This window comes from Nomascus leucogenys, chromosome 14, assembly GCF_006542625.1.
Source record: "Nomascus leucogenys isolate Asia chromosome 14, Asia_NLE_v1, whole genome shotgun sequence".
In the NCBI taxonomy this organism is placed as follows: Eukaryota; Metazoa; Chordata; class Mammalia; order Primates; family Hylobatidae; genus Nomascus; species Nomascus leucogenys.
In genome coordinates, this window is record NC_044394.1 from 73,495,746 (window position 1) to 73,513,204 (window position 17,459).

The following is a 17,459-nucleotide window of genomic DNA, read 5'->3' on the forward strand; positions in this document are numbered from 1 at the left end:
CTTGAAGTGAGCCAAGATTGCGCCACTGTGCTCCAGCCTGGGCAACACAGCGAAACTCCAGCTCAAAAAAAAAAAAAAAAAAAAAAAAAAAAAGAAATTTCTAAGCAACACTTTGTTGCCTAGAGGTTTCTTGGTTTCTTCCACTAGATACCCTAAGTCACCACTCTTACATTCAAACTTCCACAGATCCCCAAGACATGAACACAATGCACCCAATTTCCTTGCTGAGTCATAGCAAGGGTGACCTTTGCCCCGGTTCCCAATAAATTCCCCATTTCCATCTGAGACTTTGTCACCCTGGACTTCATTGTCCGTATCACTGTCAGCATTTTGGTCACAACCATTTAGCCAGTCTCTAAGAAGTTCCAAACTTTCCCTCATCTTCTTGTTTTCTTCTGAGCCCTTTAAATTCTTCCAATCTTTGCCCGTTACTCAGTTCCAAAGTTGACTCTACATTTTTAGATATCTTAATAGCTATGCCCCATTCTTCAGTACCAATTTTCTGTATTAACCCATTCTTTTTTTTTTTTCTTTTTTTCTTTTTTTCTTTTTTTTGAGACGGAGTCTCACTCTGTCGCCCAGGCTGGAGTGCAGTGGCGCGATTTCGGCTCACTGCAAGCTCCGCTTCCCGGGTTCATGCCATTCTCCTGCCTCAGCCTCCCGAGTAGCTGGGACTACAGGCACCCGCCACCATGCCCGACTAATTTTTTGTATTTTTAGTAGAGATGGGGTTTCACCGTGTTAGCCGGTGGTCTCAATCTCCTGACCTCATGACCCACTCGCCTCAGCCTCCCACAGTGCTGGGATTACAGGCGTGAGCCACCATGCCTGGCCTGTATTAAGCCATTCTTATGTTGCTATAAAGAAATATCTGAGGCTGGGTAATTTATATGGAAATGAAGTTTATTTTGGCTCACAGTTCTGCAGGCTGTACAAGCATGGCACCCACGTCTGCTCAGCTTTTGGCGAGGCCTTAGGAAACTTCCAATCATGGCAGAGAGCGAAGGGGAGCAGGGATGTTACATGTCGAAAGCAGTAACGAGAGCAAAGGGGGAGTGCCACACACTTTTAAACAACCATATCTCAGGAGAACTCATTCACTATTGAGAGGATAGTACCGAGCTATTCATGAGGGATCTGCCTCCATGATCCAAACACCTCCCACCAGGCCCTACCTCCAACAGTGGGGATTACATTTCAACATGAGATTTGGAGAGAACAAATACCCAGACTACATCAATCACCCATCTCCAAAGAAAAGGAAAAGGGAATTTAGAACCAAAAATACACACATCCATCAGAGAACAGATGAGCTAAGGTGAAGAGGTAATTGCAGCTAAATAGAAATTTGCTGACTGAACGTGAAGCTGTCCCTTCCCGCTATGGACTTCAGATTTTAGCGCACTTGAATTGCTCCATATCCTCCAAGCCATGGCCATCCCTTGACTCTCTGGGCTCCCAAGCACTTGCTGCCTTCGTCACACAGTTTGAGTTAAGGCAGAAAGACTGGTTTCCATGTACACTTTGTGGAAGCTTTCTCATTTCTCTATATAATCTCTGTCCTTTGTCTACTGCTTTAAAATCTAGAAATTGTTTACGAACACAAAAAGCTCAAAGCTGATTGTGTCACCTATATATACCACTCTAATGGCTTCCCATTAAACTTTGAGTAAAGACTTTATGGAGCCTACATAAGGCCATGACTATCTGGCTCTTATTTTCTTCCTCATCCTCATCTCACCAAGTCACCCTCCACTCTTACCCCTCACTCTTTCCCCCTCCTCTCTCTGAGCTCCAGACTCCCAATTACCTACTTCCACCCTTTTTGACCCCCAGGGACTTATCTCAGCCTGGAATTTTCCCTCTTTGCTCTCCACTGAACTGTCCACTCCCAGTCTAAGACATATGCTTATGTCACACGCCCTTTCCGTGCTTATCTCAGTTTGTAATTATCTACTCATTTAGAAAAGTATTGATGAAGATCTTCACTGTCAGCTTTCAGGATAGCAGGAATCATAGCTGATTTTACTTACTTAACGGGGTTTCATTCTTTGTAACTTTTTTTTTTTTTTGAGATGGAGACACTCTTGCCCAGGCTGGAGTACAATGGCACGATCTTGGCTCACTGCAATCTCCACCTCCTGGGTTCAAGTGATTCTCCTGTTTCAGCCTCCCGAGTAGCTGGGATTACAGGTGCCTGTCACCACACTCAGCTAATTTTTTGTATTTTTCGTAAAGACGGGGTTTCATCATGTTGGCCAGGCTGGTCTCAAACTCCTGACCTCAGGCGATCCACCCACCTCAGCCTCCCAAAGTGCTGGAATTACAGGCATGAGCCACGGCATCCAGCCACTCCTTTTTTACTTATGGGTGAGAAGCCATTAGAGATTATTTCTTCTTTTTTTTTCTCTCTTCACTGATGCACCAGGGTCACTAAGTGGTAGGATACTTTGAACTAGAATTCAAGAAATTGAATTTTAACTTTACCTCCCACTCTCATATGAATTCTCCATGTGACCTCGGGCCATACTTCCCCTGTACCCTGTTTCCTCTTTTATAAAAGTAAGAGTTTAAACTAGATGGTCTCCGACATGCATCCTTCTCTAACATATTCTGGGACCTTCAATAAACTAAGATAAAGCAGAATAATTAAAACTTAATTTAAAAGAACACAGGAAAGGAAGCAGCTACATTAAGGAAACGAGACATCCTCATGGTTGAAGAAGTGTATGCCCTGGTGTCTGGATCCCATTTAGGAAACTTGGTAACCTTGCAATCTTGGGCACATTGCTTAATTTCTCCAGACCTTGACTTCCTCTTCTGTAAGATGTGATAAGAACATCTACCTCACGGGTTTCATGAGAGGATTAAGTGAGATAATGTATTATAATCCCTTGAACATGGTAGGCTGTTATGTTAAGTCCTTTCTTCCTTCTCTGTAGCTATCATGGAATTTAAAAACACATTATAACTAGAGCATGAGTTGCGACTAAAGGCTCAATTATCTCTGCATGTGTTGGCTCATGCATGCTTTATTCCTCTGAAGAGCTTTTATACCACGTGAAAGGAAATAATTGCATTTCTCTGAAAATTCACAATATTATAAAACAAAGTTATGTTTTTCTCTTTATTCAAGTGATTCTGTCAGACCCAACCACATGCAACAATTTTAGAGTTGCTTCCAAATATATTTACAAATATTTCCTGTCTTCATGGAACAATGGCAAGAACATGACTCAAGTTCACATCCAGATTCCACCACTAACCATGTACCCAATTACTTCAGTCACCTTCATTCAGGTCTTATATATCACAGAATAAAATCAGATTTCATCAGAGGAGGTGAAGAGAGGGAGAGGAGATATTTCAATCCCTTCTCCCCAACCCCCGTTTTTGTTTTTGTTTTTTTAACAAGGATCCTAGAGTTACCGAATGATAGCATGTTTGAGGGGGAAAGACCCTAAGGATGATCTTTTTAAGCCATCACTTGGTGTTGGTGGTGATAAGAGACTCGAGCATCTTTATGCAGTGGAAACAGAAGACTGGACTCGGAATCAGAAGCTTGAGTTCAAGCACTGGTTTCATCAGTCTTGTGATCTTGGGTTGGTCACTTAAACTCTTCAAGTGTCCTCAGCTATGAAAGAGGATAGTATCAGCTAATTCTTGTAGGTGCAGTGAGGAGGCAGTGAGACAGTGCAGGTAAACTATAAAACAATTGTCACATGAAAGGCATCACAATGGTTCTTTGGACCCACAAGCTCCAATATTATAAAACATATCCAGTCACCTACCAACGTAGATAATCTCACCTTGCATATCTGATTTTGTGGATCATGGGAAAAAACTGCTTATTCCTAGCAAAACCCATGGCATAGAATAAGTGCACAATAATTTTTTTTTCCTAAATGATTTAGATGACAGTGACTCATTAAGGGTTTTTTGAGGCCTCCTCAGAGTTGAGAGGTGGGTGCCTGAAGCCACCCAAAGTCCCTGTCACAGGATGGCTCCCAACGCACACACCACAGGCCTGCCCAGTATATTCCACTATTTACCCAGTAGAGCCCTGCCCAGTACGTTCCACTATCCCTTCCCTAGAAGAGGTGACCGTTGTTCACAGTCCCAGAAAAGCGGGCTCCCCAAAACAGTGCAAGGATCCACCTCTCTCTGAACCTCATGCATCCTAGTTTTCCTTTAAAAATCAATTTACAAGAAGATCATGTGAAGGAAAAGGTTGGGTGATATTCTAACCCAAGTTGGCTGTTTCTCAAGCAAGTTCTCTTTGAAAAATTCAACAGCCACCTTTGGGGAATTATCTACAACAGAGGAGTGAGGATGGGACCAGGATGGGTATTGCCTATGTTGGCGGAACCAGGGTTTTTTCCTGGATTACCAAAGAGATGGTACGCATTGCTCCCAGAAACTAAATATCTTCAGGCTTTCAATGGTGGTCTTTACCTGAAAATGTTATCCCTGTTGAAGCTTTCAAGCCAGTATTTTCATAAGAACTATATTTTCTTTGGTGAACTAAGGCATTATAATGATGACTATACAGGTTCTTGAGTGACTGAAGCCATCATTAGCGTTGTTATTATTTTTGTTTAGTTGCATCTCCATAGCAGCTCACATTCACAATGTGCTTTGCAATTGTTCCTTAGCAATAGCCCTCACAAGATTCTCAGGAGGAGAGGGTTAATCAGGATTAACATTTCTGTGTTGCCTAAGGAAGAACCAAGGTAAGCAGAAATGTAGCCAGTTGGCTGGCATCACTGTTGCTTTAGGATTCATCCGTAGACACCCAAGCTTCTACCCTAGTCTGGTGCTACACTTACATTGCTTACATCCAAGTGTGGTTATTTCTGTGGCTCTTGTTGTAACTATTATATCACCAAGTCTATGACCAGGAGAATTAGACTGGCATTAAATCAGAATAAGAGATTTTGCACCTGCAATAGACCTTATGGCATCTAACCAACCCCATTATTTACAATTAAACAGGAACAGAGGGAATACTTTATCCAACTCACACAAGATGCTTTCCTCCCAGATCCACGCTTTTTTGCTTTTATTATTTTTTAGAGATGGGGGCTTCATTATGTTGCCCACACTGGACTCAAACTCTGGGCCTCAAGTGATCATCCTGCCTCAGCCTCCTGAATAGCTGGGACTACAGAGACATGCCACCACACCTAGTTCATTTCCTTTATTTAAAATATACATGGCTTAAACTCCAACTGGCAACCCAAAACATTCATTTGCTAAGAGTCTGGTGTTCTGCCACCTGAACTAGGCTGGCCACGGGAATTATAAAAGCTGAGAAATTCTTTAATAATAGTAACCAGGCAACACCATTGAAGTCTCATATGTAAAAATCCATGCCTTCCTTTCTCCCAATCTCCATTCCCAAATTTAGCCACTGGCTTCTGGCTGAGGCCTTACGCATACCTCCCGGGGCTTGCATACACCTTCTACAGAAGACACACCTTGGGCGTATCTTACAGAAGACCAGGCTTCTCTCTGGTCCTTGGTAGAGGGCTACTTTACTGTAACAGGGCCAGGGTGGAGAGTTCTCTCCTGAAGCTCCATCCCCTCTGTAGGAAATGTGTTGACAATATTCAGAAGAGTAAGAGGATCAAGACTTCTTTGTGCTCAAATACCACTTTTCTCTTCTCTACCCTGCCCTAACCAGGAGCTTGTCGCCCCATACTCTGAGGTGATTTATGCCTTAATCAAGCAAACTTCCCTCTTCAGAAAAGATGGCTCATTTTCCCTCAAAAGTTGCCAGGAGCTGCCAAGTATTCTGCCAATTCACACTCAACCCTGGAGCACAGTCAACAAATTCAGCCAGAACACAACTACAGCTACTATTAGAACTATTATTATTAATAAACTTCTCTCCAAATCTAGCCCCTTGACTTCTGATTTCACGATTTCTCCCTTCCTCCTAGAAACTTGATAAGTTTCCTGCGCTTCCCTTTTTCTAAGACTACATGTTTGTCATCTTATAAAGCAAAGCGGTGAATATATGAACCAAATCAATAACTTCTGGAATATCTGCAAACAACAATAATATCAGCTATGCCATCTTTCATTATTTTAGCCAGTATCGAGTTGAATGAACATAGAAAAATACAAAACTGAATTCTTCCCTGTAAATTCCCCGTTTTGACGACGCACTTGTAGCCATGTAGCCACGCCTACTTAAGACAATTACAAAAGGCGAAGAAGACTGACTCAGGCTTAAGCTGCCAGCCAGAGAGGGAGTCATTTCATTGGCGCTTGAGTCAGCAAAGGTATTGTCCTCACATCTCTGGCTATTAAAGTATTTTCTGTTGTTGTTTTTCTCTTTGGCTGTTTTCTCTCACATTGCCTTCTCTAAAGCTACAGCCTCTCCTTTCTTTTCTTGTCCCTCCCTGGTTTGGTATGTGACCTAGAATTACAGTCAGATTTCAGAAAATGATTCTCTCATTTTGCTGATAAGGACTGATTCATTTTACTGAGGGACGGCAGAACTAGTTTCCTGTGAGGGCATGGGTGAATACAACTGAGGCTTCTCATGGGAGGGAATCTCTTCATCCGAAATTATTAGGAGAAAATTGAACATTTCCAACTCTGTCTCTCTCTTACCTCTGCGTAAGGCCAATACCTTATTTTTGTGGTGTTTTTGTAACCTCTTCAAACTTTCATTGATTGAATGCCTGTTCTGTGCAATACATTAGGTTGGGCACATAAGGAATACCAATATAAATAAAACATTCTAAAAGAAGTTTACGATCTAATAAAGGAGACAGGTACATAGCAAACTAATTCAAAGGAGCTAGAAGATGGAGAAAATGCTGAATGTGGACGAAGTCATTCAACAAAGTTTTCGGGAAGCACAAAGAGGAGGGGCTCCCCTCACAGGTATCTGGATTAGAGGCTGGCTGAGCTGATGGTGGCTGGTGTTCTCTGTTGCAGAAGTCAAGATGGCCAAAGTTCCAGACATGTTTGAAGACCTGAAGAACTGTTACAGGTAAGGAATAAGATTTATCTCTTGTGATTTAATGAGGGTTTCAAGGCTCACCAGAATCCAGCTAGGCATAACAGTGACCAGCATGGGGGCAGGCCGGCAGAGGCTGTAGAGATGTGTACTAGTCCTGAAGTCAGAGCAGGTTCAGAGAAGACCCAGAAAAACTAGGCATTCAGTGTGTTAAACTGAGATTACATTGGCAGGGAGACCGCCATTTTAGAAAAATTATTTTTGAGGTCTGCTGAGCCCTACATGAACTTCAGCATCAAATTAGACACAGCCTCTGTTGAGATCACATGCCCTGATATAAGAATGGGTTTTACTGGTCCATTCTCAGGAAAACTTGATCTCATTCAGGAACAGGAAATGGCTCCACAGCAAGCTGGGCATGTGAACTCACATATGCAGGCAAATCTCACTCAGATGTAGAAGAAAGGTAAATGAACACAAAGATAAAATTACGGAACATATTAAACTAACATGATGTTTCCATTATCTGTAGTAAATACTAACGCAAACTAGGCTGTCAAAATTTTGCCTGGATATTTTACTAAGTATAAATTATGAAATCTGTTTTAGTGAATACATGAAAGCAATGTGTAACATATAATCTATTTGGTTAAAATAAAAATGAAGTGCTTCAAAACCTTTATTTTCTCTTAAGGAGCTTAACATTCTTCCCCGAACTTCAATTAAAGCCCTTCAATTTGTTAGCCAAGTCCAATTTTTACAGATAAAGCACAGGTAAAGCTCAAAGCCTGTTTTGATGATTACTAATTCCAGATTAGTAAGGTATGAATTACTCTATCTATGTGTATGTATAGAAGTCCTTAAATTTCAAAGATGACAGTAATGGCCATGTGCATGTGTGTGACCCACAACTATCATGGTCATTAAAATACGTTGGCCAGAGACCACATTGAAATAACAACAATTACATTCTCATCATCTTATTTTGACAGTGAAAATGAAGAAGACAGTTCCTCCATTGATCATCTGTCTCTGAATCAGGTAAGCAAATGACTGTAATTCTTGTGGGACTGCTATTCTTACACAGTGGTTTCTTCATCAAAAGAGAACAGCAATGACTTGAATCTTAAATGCTTTTGTTTTACCCTCACTAGTGGTCCAGAGACCTGTCTTTCATTATAAGCAAGACCAGCTGCCTCTCTAAACTAATAGTTGATGTGCATTGGCTTCTCCCAGAACAGAGCAGAACTATCCCAAATCCTTGAGAACTGGAGTCTCCTGGGGCAGGCTTCATCAGGATGTTAGTTATGCCATCCTGAGAAAGGCCCTGCAGGCCGCTTCACCAGGGGTCTGTCTCCTAACGTGATGTGTTGTGGTTGTCCTCTCTGACACCAGCATCAGAGGTTAGAGAAAGTCTCCAAACATGAAGCTGAGAGAGAGGAAGCAAGCCAATTGAAAGTGAGAAATCTACAGCCACTCACCAATCTGTGTTATTGTGTTTGGAGACCACAAATAGACAGTGTAAGTACTGCCTGGTATGTCTTCAGTACTGGCTTTAAAAGCTGTCCCCAAAGGAGTATTTCTAAAATATTTTGAGCATTGTTAAGTAGATTTTTAACCTACTGAGAGGGAACTAATTGGAAAGCTACCACTCACTACAATCATTGTTAACCTATTTAGTTACAACATCTCATTTTTGAGCATGCAAATAAATGAAAAAGTCTTCCTAAAAAATCATCTTTCTATCCTGGAAGGAGGAGGGAAGGTGAGAGAAAAGGGAGAGAGGGAGGGAAGCCTAATGAAACATGAGTTACCTAAGACCAGAATGGAGATCCTCCTCACTACATTTGTTGAATACAGCACCTACTGAAAGAACTTTCATTCCCTGACCATGAACAGCCTCTCAGTTGCTGTTTTCCTTCCTCATAGAAATCCTTCTATCATGTAAGCTATGGCCCACTCCATGAAGGCTGCATGGATCAATCTGTGTCTCTGAGTATCTCTGAAACCTCTAAAACATCCAAGCTTACCTTCAAGGAGAGCATGGTGGTAGTAGCAACCAACGGGAAGGTTCTGAAGAAGAGACGGTTGAGTTTAAGCCAATCCATCACTGATGATGACCTGGAGGCCATCACCAATGACTCAGAGGAAGGTAAGGGGTCAAGCACAATAATATCTTTCGTTTACAGTTTTAAGCAAGTAGGGACAGTAAAATTTAGGGGAAAATTAAACCTGGAGTCAGAATAACAAGAAGACAACCAAGCATTAGTCTGATAACTATACAGAAGGAAAATTAATTTTTATCCTTCTCCAGGAGGGAGAGATGAGAAGTGGCCTGAATCGAGAATACTTGCTCACAGCCATTATTTCTTAGCCATATTGTAAAGGTCATGTGACTTTTAGCCTTTCAGGAGAAAGCAGTAATAAGACCACTTACAAGCTATGTTCCTCTCATACTAACTATGCCTCCTTGGGCATGTTACATAATCTTTCCGTGATTCAGTTTCCTCTACTGTAAAATGGAGATAATCAGAATCCTCCACTCATTGGATTGTTGTAAAGATTAAGAGTCTCGGGCTTTACAGACTGAGCTAGCTGGGCCCTCCTGACTGTTATAAAGATTAAATGAGTCAACATTCCCTAACTTCTGGACTAGAATAATGTCTAGTACATAGTAAGCATCCAATAGATGTTAGCTATTATTATTATTATTTATTTATTTATTTATTTTTTTTTTTTGAGACAGAGTCTGACTCTGTCACCCAGGCTGGAGTGCAGTGGCGCAATCTCGGCTCACTGCAAGCTCCGCCTCCTGGGTTCATGCCATTCTCCTGCCTCAGCCTCCCGAGTAGCTGGGAGTACATGTACCTGCCACCACGCCTGGCTAATTTTTTGTATTTTTAGTAGAGACGGGGTTTCACAGTGGTCTCGATCTCCTGATCTCGTGATCCGCCCACCTCGGCCTCCCAAAGTGCTGGGATTACAGGCGTGAGCCACCGCACCCGGCCTATTATTATTATTATTACTTACTATCATTACTACCTATATGAATACTACCAGCAATACTAATTTATTAATGACTGGATTATGTCTAAACCTCACAAGAATCCTACCTTCTCATTTTACATAAAAGGAAACTAAGCTCATTGAGATAGGTAAACTGCCCAATGGCACACATCTGTAAGTGGGAGAGCCTCAAATCTAATTCAGTTCTACCTGAGTAAAAAAATCATGGTTTCTCCTCCATCTCTTTACTGTACAAGCCTCCACATGAACTATAAACCCAATATTCCTGTTTTTAAGATAATACCTAAGCAATAACACGTGTTCACCTAGAAGGTTTTAAAATGTAACAAAATATAAGAAAATAAAAATCACTCATATTGTCAGTGAGAGTTTACTACTGCCAGCACTACGGTATGTTTCCTTAAAGTCTTTGCTATACACATACCTACATGTGAACAAATATGCCTAACATCAAGACCACACTATTTACAACTTCATATCCAGCTTTTCTTACTTAGCAATGTATTGAGGACATTTTAGAGTGCCCGTTTTTCACCATTATAAGCAATGCAACAATGAACATCTGTATAAATAAATATTCATTTCTCTCACCCTTTATTTCCTTCAAATATATTCCTAGAAGTAGAATTTCCTAGAGCCATGAGGATTTGTGATGCTATTGATATGTGCCACTTTGCAGAATCGTGGTGGATCTGCACTCTCTGTGACATATATAATTATTTTTAATGCATTCATTTTTTTCTCAGAGTGCATTCGTTTGAAAACATAGACGGGAAATACTGGTAGTCTTCCTTGTCAGTTAGAAACACCCAAACAATGAAAAATGAGAAAGTTGCTCAAATAGTCTTTAAAAACAATGAAACTATTGCCTGAGGAATTGAAGTTTAAAAAGAAGCACATAAGTAACAACAAGGATAATCCTAGAAAACCAGTTCTACTGCTGACTGCATGATTTCACTTCTCTTTGCTTCCTCATCTGGATTAGAATATTCCTACTATCCCCTCCAAAACTATTTTCCCTGCTTGTACTAGAGTGTGTATATCATCTGTGTTTGTACATAGACATTAATCTGCACTTGTGATCATGGTTTTAGAAATCATCAAGCCCAGGTCAGCACCTTTTAGCTTCCTGAGCAATGTGAAATACAACTTTATGAGGATCATCAAACATGAATTCATCCTGAATGACGCACTCAATCAAAGTATAATTCGAGCCAATGATCAGTACCTAACGGCTGCTGCATTACATAATCTGGATGAAGCAGGTACATTAAAATGGCACCAGACATTTCTGTCATCCTCCCCTCCTTTCATTTATTTATTTATTTCAATCTTTCTGCTTGCAAAAAATATACCTCTTCAGAGTTCTGGGTTGCACAATTCTTCTAGAATAGCTTGAAGCACAGCATCCCCATAAAAATCCCAAGCCAGGGCAGAAGGTTCAACTAAATCTGGAAGTTCCACAAGAGAGAAGTTTCCTGTCTTTGAGAGTAAATGGTTGTGCACAAAGCTAGCTGATGTACTACCTCTTTGGTTCTTTCAGACATTCTTACCCTCAATTTTAAAACTGAGGAAACTGACTGTCAGACATATTAAATGATTTACTCAGATTTACCCAGAAGCCAATGAAGAACAATCACTCTCCTTTAAAAAGTCTGTTGATCAAACTCACAAGTTAACACCAAACTAGGAAGGTCTTTATTATCTCTGATAACATATTTGTGAGGCAAAACCTCCAATAAGCTACAAATATGGCTTAAAGGATGAAGTTTAGTGTCCAAAAACTTTTATCACACACATCCAATTTTCATGGCGGACATGTTTTAGTTTCAACAGTATACATATTTTCAAAGGTCCAGAGAGGCAATTTTGCAATAAACAAGCAAGACTTTTTCTGATTGGATGCACTTCAGCTAACATGCTTTCCACTCTACATTTACAAATTATTTTGTGTTCTATTTTCCTACTTAATATTATGTCTGCAATTTTCCCAATATTGACATCATATATGTATTTTCCATTTTTAATGTCACTAGACAATTCAATCAGATTGCTATGTTGGCCCCTTGGGTTTACTCTAAATAGCTTGGTTGCAAATATCTTTGTATATATTATTGTTTTTTTCTCCTATCTGGTAATTTCTTTGAGCATATCCCAAAGTGGAATGCCTAGATCAATGGGCATAAATAATTTGACAGCTCTTACTAAACGTTATTCTGTAAGTAAAAACTGAACTACTTTTCAGTATCCCTAGCAACATATGAGTGTATCAGCTTCCTAAACCCCTCCATGTTAGGTCATTATGAACTTATGATCTAACGAATTACAGGGTCTTATCCCACTAATGAAATTATAAGAGATTCAACACTTACTCAGCCCCCAAAGATTCATTTAATATAGAAAATTCGAAGAACATTAACCAAGTATTTACCTGCCTGGTGAGTGTGGAAGACATTGTGAAGGACACAAAGATGTATAGAATTCCATTCCTGACTTCCAGGTATTTACACCATAGGTGGGGACCTAACTACGCGCACACACACACACACACACACACACCATGCACACAGTCTACATCAATACTTGATTTTATACAAATACAATGAATTTACTTTCTTTTTGGTTCTTCTCTTCACCAGTGAAATTTGACATGGGTGCTTATAAGTCATCAAAGGATGATGCTAAAATTACCGTGATTCTAAGAATCTCAAAAACTCAATTGTATGTGAGTGCCCAAGATGAAGACCAACCGGTGCTGCTGAAGGTCAGTTGTCCTTTGTCTCCAACTTTCCCTCATTTACATCTCATATGTTTGTAAATAAGCCCAATAGGCAGACATCTCTAACAAGGTGACACCTTCCTCTTTCCTTCCTACCACAGCCCCCACCTGCCCACCCCACTCCCATCGCTTCCAGAGGCATGCCTAGGCAGGATCTATGAGAAAATATAACAGAGAGTAAGAAGAAAATAACCTTCTTCTTTCTTTTTCCTTTCCCTGCCTGACCTTATTCACCTCCCATCCTAGAGCATCCATTTATTCCACTGATCTTTACTGACATCTATTATCTGACCTACACAATACCAGACATTAGGACAATGTGGCCTGCCTCCAAGAAACTCAAGCCAACTGAGATCAGAGAGGATTAATCACCTGCCAATGGGCACAAAGCAACAAGCTGGGAGCCAAGTCCCAAAATGGGGCCTGCTGCTTCCAGTGCCCCTCTCTCTGCATTGACGTCAGCATTATCCTTCGTCCCAGCCCTATCTCCACTACCACTTTCCCCCTCAAACACACACACACACAATAGCCTTAGATGTCTTCTCCACTGATAAGTAGGTGACTCAATTTGTAAATATATAATCCAAGACCTTCTATTCCCAACTAGAATTTATGTGCCTGCCTGTGCTTTCCTACCTGGATCAACTGATGTCTACAGAGTAGGGCAGTAGCCTCATTCATGAACTCATTCAACAAGCATTATTCATTGAGAACCTTCTATTTTTCAGGCATAGTGCCAACAGCAGTGTAGGTAGACAGTGGTGCATCAAAGCCTCTAGTCTCTTAGAACTTAGTCTTCTGGAGGATATGGAAAACAGACAACCCAAACAACCAACAAAAGAGCAAGATGCTGCAGAAAAAAAAAATGAACAGGGTGCTAAGATAGAGAAAATAGGAGAGTGCTATTTAGACAAAGTGGTAAGAACAAAGCCCCTTGTGAGATGAGAGCTGCTGACAGGAGGGGGCGGGTCATGGTTGTGGGTTTGGGGGTAGGACATTCAGAGGAGTCTGAATGCACCCAGGCCCTACAACTTCAAGATGGTAAAGGACAGCTCCAAGGATCAGAAGAAGCACTCTTGGAACTCAGGCATTTTGAGAAGGAGGAAAAATATGCAGAGACTAGTGCTTGCAGAGCTTGCATTTGGATTTCATTTGAGGTACAATGAAAACCCAACCCATTAATGGGTTTCAGACAGTGCAATGGCCTGACCTCACTTATATTTCCTATAATAGAAAACAGATCAGAAGGAAGGCAATAGAGAAGCAGAAAGTCCAATGAGGAGGTTTCACAGCAGTCATGGGGGTGGAGTAAGGAAAAGAAGTGGAAAGAAACAGACAGAATTGGGTTATATTTTGGAGATAGAACCAACAGAAGGAAGAGGAGAAACAACATTTACTGAGAAGGGAAAACTAGGAGAGGAATAGGTTTGGGAAATAAATCCTGCTGACATTGGAAACCCCAAGGAAGCCTCAAAAGTATATTTACTTGCCTTAGATTTAAAAGAGTAGGAAAGAAGCATCTCAACTTGGAATTTGAAATCTATTTTTCCATAAAAGTATTGTTAAATTCTACTCATACTCACAAGACAAGTACATTCTAAAGAGAGTATATTGAAAGAGTTTAGTTACTGATATACTTAGGAATTTTGTGTATATGTGTGTGTGTATGTGTGTGTGTGTGTTTAACCTTCAATTGTTGACTTAAATACTGAGATAAATGTCATCTAAATGCTAAATTGATTTCCCAAAGGTATGATTTGTTCACCTGGAGATCAAAATGTTTAGAGGGCTTAGAATCACCAGTGCTCAGATTTGACGCAAAATGTCTTAGGCCTATGTTGAAGGCAGGACAGAAACAATGTTTCCCTCCTACCTGCCTGGATACAGTGAGATACTAGTGTCACTGGCAATCTTCATAACTAATTTAGATCTCTCTCCAATCAACTAAGGAAATCAACTCTTATTAATAGACTGGGCCACATATCTACTAGGCACGTAATAAATGCTTGCTGAATGAACAAATGAATGAAGAGCCTATAGCATCATGTTACAGCCATAGTCCTAAAGTGCTGTTTCTCATGAAGGCCAAATGCCAAGGGATTGAGCTTCAGTCCTTTTTCTAACATCTTGTTCTCTAACAGAATTCTCTTCTTTTCTTCATAGGAGATGCCTGAGATACCGAAAACCATCACAGGTAGTGAGACCAACCTCCTCTTCTTCTGGGAAACTCACGGCACTAAGAACTACTTCACATCAGTTGCCCATCCAAACTTGTTTATTGCCACAAAGCAAGACTACTGGGTGTGCTTGGCAGGGGGGCCACCCTCTATCACTGACTTTCAGATACTGGAAGACCAGGCTTAGGTCTGGAGTCTGCTCACTTGTGCAGTGTTGACAGTTCATATGTACCATGTACATGAAGAAGCCAAATCCTTTACTGTTAGTCATTTGCTGAGCACGTACTGAGCCTTGTAATTCTAAATGAATGTTTACACTCTTTGTAAGAGTGGAACCAACACTAACATATAATGTTGTTTGTTATTTAAAGAACACCCTATATTTTGCATAGTACCAATCATTTTAATTATTATTCTTCATAACAATCTTAGGAGGACCAGAGCTACTGACTATGGCTACCAAAAAGACTCTACCCATATTACAGATGGGCAAATTAAGGCATAAGAAAACTAAGAAATATGCACAATAGCAGTTGAAATAAGAAGCCACAGACCTAGGATTTCATTTCAACTGTTTGCCTTCTACTTTTAAGTTGCTGATGAACTCTTAATCAAATAGCATAAGTTTCTGGGACCTCAGTTTTATCATTTTCAAAATGGAGGGAATAATACCTAAGCCTTCCTGCCGCAACAGTTTTTATGCTAATCAGGGAGGTCATTTTGGTAAAATACTTCTTGAAGCTGAGCCTCAAGACGAAGGCAAAGCACGAAATGTTATTTTTTAATTATTATTTATATATGTATTTATAAATATATTTAAGATAATTATAACATATTATATTTATGGGAGCCCCTTCATCCTCTGAGTGTGACCAGGCATCCTCCACAATAGCAGACAGTGTTTTCTAGGATGAGTAAGTTTGATTTCATTAATACAGGGCATTTTGGTCCAAGCTGTGCTTATCCCATAGCCAGGAAACTCTGCATTCTAGTACTTGGGAGACCTGTGATCATATAATAAATGTACATTAATTACTTTGAGCCGGTAATTGGTCCGATCTTTGACTCTTTTGCCATTAAACTTACCTGGGCATTGTTGTTTCATTCCATTCCACCTGCAATCAAGTCCTACAAGCTAAAATCAGATGAACTCAACTTTGACAACCATGAGACCACTGTTATCGAAACTTTCTTTTCTGGAATGTAATCAATGTTTCTTCTAGGTTCTAAAAATTGTGATCAGACCATAATGTTACATTATTATCAACAATAGTGACTGATAGAGTATTATCAGTCATAACTGAATAAAGCTTGCAACAAAATTCTCTGACACACAGTTATTCATTGTCTTAATCATTATTTTACTGCATGGTAATTAGGGACAAATAGTAAACATTTACATAAATAATTGTATTTAGTGTTACTTTATAAAACCAAACCAAGATTTTATATTTTTTTCTCCTCTTTGTTAGCTGCCAGTATGTATAAATGGCATTAAGAATGATAATATTTCCGGGTTCACTTAAAGCTCACATTACACATACACAAAACATGTGTTCCCATCTTTATACAAACTCACACATACAGAGCTACATTAAAAACAACTAATAGGCCAGACACGGTGGCTCAGACCTGTAATCCCAGCACTTTGGGAAGCCAAGGTGGGAAGACCACTTGAGGTCAGGAGTTCAAGACCAGCCTAAGCAACATAGCAAGACCTCATCTCTACAAAAAAAAAAAAATAAAATAAAAAAATGAGCTGGACGTGGTAGTACACACCTGGAGTCCCAGCTACTTGGGAGGCTTGAGGTGGGAGGATCACTTGAGCCTGGGAGATGGAGGCTGCAGTGAGCCATAATCACACCACTGCACCCCAACCTGGGTGACAGAGTGAGACCCAGTCTCAAAAGATAAATTTTTTAAAATGTTAAAAAAAATAAAAAAGAATTTTAAAAGAACAACTAATAGATCCAAGCATGGATGCAATATATATTTAGTTGGAAAATCAAGGTTAAAATCAAGGGATCTTGGAATTAGGTGTGGTAGATTTGGGTAAGGAGTAGTCTAAGATGACCCCGTTTCTTGGTACTGGAGACTGGATGAGTGGCAGCGTCTTAACCACATTTTTGGTAGAAATATGGAGGTCTTCATTCCAGGATGAATGATGAGTAAAATTTTAGGCATGTAATTTGAGCTACTAGAAGGACAGTCAATTGCAGATGTACAATGGGGAGATGATAACATATTTGGAACTCAGAAAAATAACTGTATATAGGTATGGAAGACATCAGTAGGTATGTAGTAGATAAAATCCTAAAAGTGATGTCAAAGAGAGAAGAGAAGTATATGGTGAACACTGTTGGTTATCCATGCAATTGCCATCTCTCCTTCTTCCTTACTGACAGAACCCTGATTTCATTGAGAAGTCAACATGCCCTTCCCCAGTGGATGAATCCAATTGGTTTAAAATTATGTTCATTCTATTCTTACATGACTAAGT

At 40.1% G+C, this 17,459-nt stretch overlaps 1 protein-coding gene across 2 annotated transcripts; it reads left to right on the plus strand.

The window, feature by feature from the left end:
* Positions 1-5,330: 5,330 nt before the first annotated feature.
* Positions 5,331-16,291, plus strand: IL1A (interleukin 1 alpha). Of its 2 annotated transcripts, none has more exons than XM_030827398.1 (7): positions 5,331-6,290; positions 6,955-7,009; positions 7,969-8,017; positions 8,906-9,128; positions 11,098-11,268; positions 12,643-12,767; positions 14,946-16,291. In XM_030827398.1, the coding sequence occupies exons 2-7, from the start codon at positions 6,963-6,965 to the stop codon at positions 15,144-15,146; spliced, it is 816 nt and encodes a 271-aa protein (XP_030683258.1). In that variant the 5' UTR covers positions 5,331-6,290; positions 6,955-6,962; the 3' UTR covers positions 15,147-16,291. The 2 variants fall into 2 exon arrangements, with proteins under 2 accessions (XP_030683258.1, XP_030683259.1); XM_030827399.1 differs by lacking the exon at positions 5,331-6,290 and adding an exon at positions 6,339-6,418.
* Positions 16,292-17,459: the final 1,168 nt, after the last annotated feature.